The following is a 7,239-nucleotide window of genomic DNA, read 5'->3' as shown; positions in this document are numbered from 1 at the left end:
CGGGTTCCCACGGCGCGTGGCTCGGCGAGCTTCGAGCAGCGCAGTTTTTGTATCGATCCTACATATATGCTCGGCATATCACGAGCCTAAAATATCTTTATCATTCCCACGGCGCGTGACTTGGCGAGCCACGAGCTTATCCGAGCCGTTCAGAACTCCCTCTTTTTTGAGGAAAATTAAGTTATCAAATTTCTCAGTTCAAAATGGCTAGTGCTCGAGATCAGACGCAAGTCGCTGCTTGCGCAGCTGCGTATTTTGTGATGGTAAGTGGCGAGTATTTAAAAGAAAAATTAACCCAAAAAGAAAAAAGAAAATCCAAGGAAAGAAGATACTGGATGCATGATATTTATAAAAGCCGTACTAGGTAACGTAAAATAATAATTATTAATTTCAAGTTTTTTTTAATTTGAATACTTGCATAAATATATTTTTTTTATATATTAGTAAATACGCATAATATGTTAATTTATTTATATCAATGTTTAGTTTTTTAATATAAATATATTTACGAGTATGAAGATAATTTTAAACTTTAAATTTACATATAAGGTCATAACAGTTTATAATATTTTTAATTACATATTATAAGCTAGTGCTTTAACTTGCAGTAAATAACATCAATTAAAATAATATTATATTTTATAGATACAATGCAACGAATTTATTACAAGATTTAAGACAAGGACCATCAAATAAATTCCAAAACTTTTGTAGAATGTCTGCCACAGATTTTGAATACCTTATTCAAAAAATTGGTCCAATAATATCAAAAAATGATACAAACATGAGAAAGTGCATTCCTGTTCAAGAAAGGCTGGCTGTGACTTTAAGATTTTTAGCTTCGGGTGATAGCTTTAAGAGCTTATCTTATTTATTTAGGTTTTCCGTTCAAACTGTTTCCAGATGTGTACAAGAAGTTTGCAAGGCTTTAAATGAGGAGTTAAAATCTGAAATCACGGTAAAATATTTTTATTTAAATTAAAAATACTTCTTTTATCATTAATTTTTAATATAATAATTAATAATATATACAAAAAAAAAAAAAAAAAGATAAAATACAATTTGAAAGTGATAAGTGGTAATACGTATAATATAAAGTTTTTGACATACCTAGTCAAATTTAAAATAAATTAATAATATATAATGTATTATTAAGAAATTACAAAAATAACATAACAAAATAACAAATATACAACAACTTGGTATATAAATGAAAAAAATACAAAATAAACTTTTGTGCATTGACTGCATTGCATTGTATATAGCATGTCTATACTATGCCCCTTAATCAGACATTTTTTCTCCTATATTGCTGTATTGTGATGGTGTTGGTGATGGATTTTGAAATTGATGTGAATATGGAGATGGCATAGAGACTGGGTAACTAGAAGAGGATTGGTTTTGCGATAAATTAAAATATGTAGATGGCATAGATGACATGTACTCGGGTGATGGTTGAGGCTGAAGAGATGACGATGATGATGATGCGGTTGAATAATTATCACTAATTAAATTTTGCGAGTATGATGTTGGGAAATTGGTACTTGGAAATTGATAATATGATGGTGGTTGTACCGGTTGTACCATTTGGTCAGCAGAATGTTTGAGCCGAAACATAATATTATCAATTTCCATCATTGCGAGGTCTTGTTTTTGTTCACTAAGTGCTTCTAATTTGACGCATAGTAAATCACTGAAGAGTGAACATTTAGTTTTCGCTGGAGTTTGAGATATCTGTTTCAAAAAATTAAATGCCTCATCCATCCTAATCTCAATTTTTTCGACCTTATCCTGATCATTTTTTCTTTTTTTAGTAACCTTTTTACTAGATGGACTTTTAAAACAACTTTCGATATTCTGTGATATATCTGTTTCGGAAGTGTCCTGTAACTGACTAACATCGGTCGCATTTTCACAGACATCTAACGAATTTTCCAATTGCTAAAAATAATAAAAATTATGTTATACTCATGTTTGCGACACGTATAACAGGTGTGTATCATGAAGTTCTGATAAATAAAATTACTTTTGTCCTAATCAATATTAATAATAAATTTAATTTTTAATTTTTAGTTAAAAATAATTTTTTATATATTATTTATTCTATGACCTTTCTTTCCTATTGCAATTATGGATTTATCTAAATCGTAGATACCACTATCATTATTCGGATATACATATCCATGGTTATCGAACTCAAGATAAAAATTTTGTTTTGACAACTTGTTTTAGATTCTGAACAAAGTAAAATTTTAGATAACCAAAAACACTTGAATATTTAATACAAGGTTCTTTATGAGTTTTTCTTATTGTAGTTAAAAAAAAAAAAAAAAAATCAAAAATCGTTAGTCACAATTTTTTTTTATAAACGTTTATAGATCAAATTTTTACGAAATACGTCAAAATCGCGAAAATTTGCAAGTAATTTTGTAGTTGAAATATCATTAAATTTTTTTGTGTTTATACCTAAGGTTAAAAAATTCACCACTAAGTTTTCCTTCAAATAACTATAGAGAAAACTCGTATTTCATAGATACTTGGAAGTTTTTTTTTTTTATAAATATCGATTATTTCATTTGTTAAAACTTCATGATACATCTGTGTATAGTATAATTTAATTATTGTATTTTTTAACCAAAATAAAAATCTAACTAAAATTTTTTTTGGAAATATTCTATACAGCCAATTTTTAAATCTATTGTTATTGGAAAACTTTTAATTGTCAAAATATTTATTTAAGTCTTTTTTTATTTTTATAATTTTTTTAAATTCTAAATTAAAAAATCTATAGAACTCATTAATTTGAAAAATTAATACTTTTTAAAAATAAATTAGATTTTAGCCAGTACATATTTAAAAATTAAAAATGTAACGTAATAAAATTATAATTTTTGTTTTTTTAGTTGCCAAAAAATTCGAGTGATTGGAAAAAAATATCATTAGAATTTAACGAAAAATGGAATTTTCCCAACTGTCTCGGGGCTATTGACGGAAAACATGTAGTTATCCAATGTCCTGTCGGTAGTGAAACGGAATATTATAATTATAAAGGGACTTTTAGCATTGTGCTCATGGCTGTAGTAAACGCAAATTATGGTTTTACTTTTGTAGATATAGGCTGTCAGGGAAGGATCAGCGACAGTGGTGTATTTCGAAATACATCGTTTTTTAAAAAATTGGATGCAAATGATTTGTTATTGCCAGATGAAGGAATACTTCTCAATACAAATGTGTCGCTACCGTATGTATTTGTGGTGGATAAAGCTTTTGCTTTAAGCAAAAATATTATGAAACCTTACTCGGGAGTACACGAAAAAGGAAATCCTAAAAGAATTTTCAACTACCGGCTTTCTCGAGCACGCCGAGTAGTTGAAAATGTATTCGGAATTATGACCTCAGTTTTCCGAGTATTTAGAGGACCTATACTTCTAGAGCCAGAAAAAGTAACTGAAATTACTATGACTTGCACGTTGTTACATAATTTCTTAAGAAGAAGTAAATCGTCAAGTTCTATATACACACCCCCAGGCATTTTCGATAACGAAGATAATGATGGAATTATAATCCCAGGATCTTGGAGGTCTGAACAAAATAATATGAGGTCGATGTTTCCATTACAAACAGTGGCAAGAAAATCCAGCCTCGATGCAAAAACGGTTAGAGACCAGTTCTCTAATTATTTTGTGACCAGTGGAAAAGTGCCATGGTAAGACCGAGCTTAAATGGAATTATTATCGCTTTATTTAAACAACAACAATATATTATTATATTAGCATATGGCCTCGGCATAAAATAAACAAAAACAAAATAAATAAATAAATAAATAGTAATAACAATAGTAATAATAATAAATAAACAAATAAAAGTAGGTAACTAAAAACTAAGAATTTGGTAACTGTTGAGTTAAGTTGTGTCATAGTCGAATATCTAGATTTTCTAGCCATTCAATCGCGTTTTCTCCACCTTCATGTATGCCTCTCAATCCCCCATCAAATTTTGTTAAAGGACAGGTCTCGACTATATGCCTCGTTGTTTGGATATCTCCACAACCACAAAGAGGTGACTCACTCATGCCCCATTTGTGGAGTAAGTGATTGCATCTACCATTAGCAGTTCTTATTCTGTTCGTTGCAGTCCATAATGCGCGAGGAAAGTCAAATCCTGGAAGTTTCTGGGTCGGGTCTACAACCAGCTCTGCGTTTTTCACTTCAGCGTCCTTCCAGCGGCTTTTCCATTGGTCCTCTGTGGTCACTTCTGTTCCAAGTTCGAACCAGACTGGGCTTCTAGACTTAAGTCTTTTTACTGGATGTTGATAAATGTCCTCGTATACCGGGAGGTTTGGGTTTTGTTTTATTTTATTTAACAAGGAATGGGTTGCTGCTTTTCTTCTCAGGTCAGGAGGAGCAATGTGTGCCAGGACAGGGAGCCATTGTATTTGAGTACTTTTTACTGTTCCTGAGATAATTCTCATGGTATGATTTAACTGCGTATCGATTTTTTTACTGTGAGCGCTTCTTGTCCAAGCCAGCGCACAGTACTCTGCTGCACTATACACCAGTGCCATGGCTGAGGCATGTAAAGTATTTGCTTTACAGCCCCAGGTTGTACCAGCTAGTTTTGAGATTATGTTGTTCCGTGTTTTTAATTTGTCTTTCAATCCTTCTAGATGAGGTTTGAACGTAAGAGCTCTGTCCAACTTTACTCCTAGGTATACAACAATAATAATAATTTATAAATATCCAATAATAAATATATGAAATTAATAAAATAAAGATGTTTATAATAAATTATAGATGTTTTCATTATTAGAACCAAACTAAATCTTATTAAACTAATATAAATTTATATTACATGTATAATAGTTATTACGTCTATAATTTGGAAAAATATAAATAGATACCTACACTGAAAATGAATCTAATGATATAAAAATAATATAATATAGTATATAATATGATATGAGTTAGTATACATCGTATATTGTATCTTATTAATAAATAATTAAATAAACTTACCACGGTTGAAATGGTTTTTTTCGCCTCATAAATGCCATGTAAAAATGTCATGGATTCATAGGCAAACCAATCTGGTTTGTACACGTCGTCTGTACCACTACCAGTACCCTTGCTTGCCCTAACTTTATTTAAAAGTTTTCGATACGTGGCCATTAGTGAATCCTTTTTTTTTTTTATCTCGGTTATATCAAATTTCACGCTAACATTATTACAAAAATATAAATTAAATAATTCAAAAAATATTTTATTTTAATTAAAAAAAATAGTTTGCCAAGTATTACCTTAGTTTGCTTTCAATTTGCTTCCAAGCATCGTGAATTCAACTGCGATTTTTATGATCAGGATGGCGAGGATTCCAAATCTGTGGTTGAGTTTCATATAGCTCTAAGAACTCTAGAACCTCGTCATTGGTCCACTCCATGTTTATTTTTTTTTAATTAAAAAAATTTAAAAAAAAAAACCAAAAAAACTTGAAAATTTTCTAGTACTTCAGGTAAAGACTAGCCGATTCACACGCCTGTGGGAACGGTGTTTAGATGCGAGGCTCGTTTCCTTTGGCGCGGACACAACGGACCGACAATTTTCGGATAGCCACGAGCCTAGACGAGCTATACCGAGCCTAGACGAGCAAAAGTGTTCCCACGGCGCTTGTAGTGTACCGAGCCAGCGTACTTGGCTCGAAGCTCGCGGAGCCACGCGCCGTGGGTACCCGCCTTGAGGTAAACACAGTTTAGTGGTGTTTACATCTAATCAAAACACTGAAGACAGCCAGAATGAGGAATTCATAATTAATGCTGGTGATATAACATGTAATGATATCACCCTGTTTACGGCACAAGTGTTTGAGTGTTCAGGCATTTTAGAAAACGATTCTAACAACTTTGATGAATTTGTCATGAACGAAGACGAGCTCAGTTTACTAAATTCGTTTGAACTAGAAATAAAATAATGCATAATGATAAGAAATTATAAATTATATCATAAATATTTTTGTAAGTCTTCAGTCAATGAACTTTATTCTTCACCGATGAGTCCGAGGAAGAAAATTTAAAATATATTGCTGGTTCTGTAGCCAAAAAATATAAAACAAAATATCCATATTTGAAAGATAAATTTTCAAAGCCAGACAATGACTGGATTTTTTACATATCAAAAGGTTATTAAATTATTAAGTATTACTATTTATCTTAGCACTTGTAAATGTATATGCAATATCAACAATCAAGTTGTTTGTATGTTTTTAGGATATCTTGTTCGTCCATCAAAAACTTTGTTGAGTATCAGCTCAAGTAATTAACTCGATTTGGAATGTGTGACAATTTGAGTGTTAGAACTTGCTGATAGCCAACCAACCATCAGTCAATATTAGTAAATGATTGGAAAAACTACTAAAAAAAAAAAATGGGGCATTTAGAAGCATCAAGTTATCACTGTTGTTACTGATAATTGGGCAAATATATTGTCAGCTGTAAAAAGCATATTTGGTAGTGATAAACATTTACCGTGTTTTATACATACTCTAAATCTTGTCACTCAAAAATCTTTAAATAACCTTCCAGACATTTAAAATATTATTTCAAAAACCATCTAGAATAGTTAACTATGATGAAACAAATTTTACCGATGACCCAAAAAAACAAAAAATCATTGCAAAAAGAGGTTCTAAACATTCAGAAAATGTTTTAGACTCAACTAAAACAAGTGTATCAGTTATGATGGCAGGAAATGCAGATGGAGAATTATTACCATCATATATAGTGTATAAAGCAGAAAAATTGTACCCAAGTTGGACTGAAAATGGGCCACAAGGTTGTAGATATAATAGAAGTAAAAGTGGTTGGTTCGACCAACAAATTTTTGATGATTGGTTTCATTTTTTAGCACTACCTTTTTTAAAAAAAAAACCTAGTCCAAGGGTTCTTATTGGAGACAACTTATGAAGCCATGTGTCTTTATCTGTTATTCATGCATGTAAGGAGAATGATATTAGGTTTATTTTATTGCCACCTAATTCTACTCACATATGCCAACCAATGGATGTGGCATTCTTTAGACCACTTAAAAAGAAATGGAGAGATATTTTATTTGTGTGGACAGGTACTAGGTGGAATATTAAATATTATATGATAGATCGGTTTTTATTATGTTCAAACCCTATTGCATTGGTATTAATAAATATTCGTCAAGGCCCTTTGATATTATCTGCAACTAAAATAGATATTGC

At 31.0% G+C, this 7,239-nt stretch overlaps 1 protein-coding gene across 1 annotated transcript; it reads left to right on the top strand.

The window, feature by feature from the left end:
• The first annotated feature begins 19 nt into the window (after positions 1-19).
• On the top strand, positions 20-3,710 carry LOC112592777 (protein ANTAGONIST OF LIKE HETEROCHROMATIN PROTEIN 1-like). The gene is made up of 3 exons (XM_025336929.1): positions 20-364; positions 646-958; positions 2,904-3,710. Exons 1-3 carry the CDS (start codon positions 204-206, stop codon positions 3,708-3,710), a joined length of 1,281 nt encoding a protein of 426 aa, XP_025192714.1. The 5' UTR covers positions 20-203.
• Positions 3,711-7,239: the final 3,529 nt, after the last annotated feature.

Source organism: Melanaphis sacchari, unplaced genomic scaffold (assembly GCF_002803265.2).
Source record: "Melanaphis sacchari strain LSU unplaced genomic scaffold, SCAv2.0 Contig1928_pilon_pilon, whole genome shotgun sequence".
Taxonomy (NCBI): Eukaryota; Metazoa; Arthropoda; class Insecta; order Hemiptera; family Aphididae; genus Melanaphis; species Melanaphis sacchari.
The sequence above is the reverse complement of the archived record's forward strand: the minus strand, read 5'-3'. Positions and strand labels throughout refer to the sequence as shown.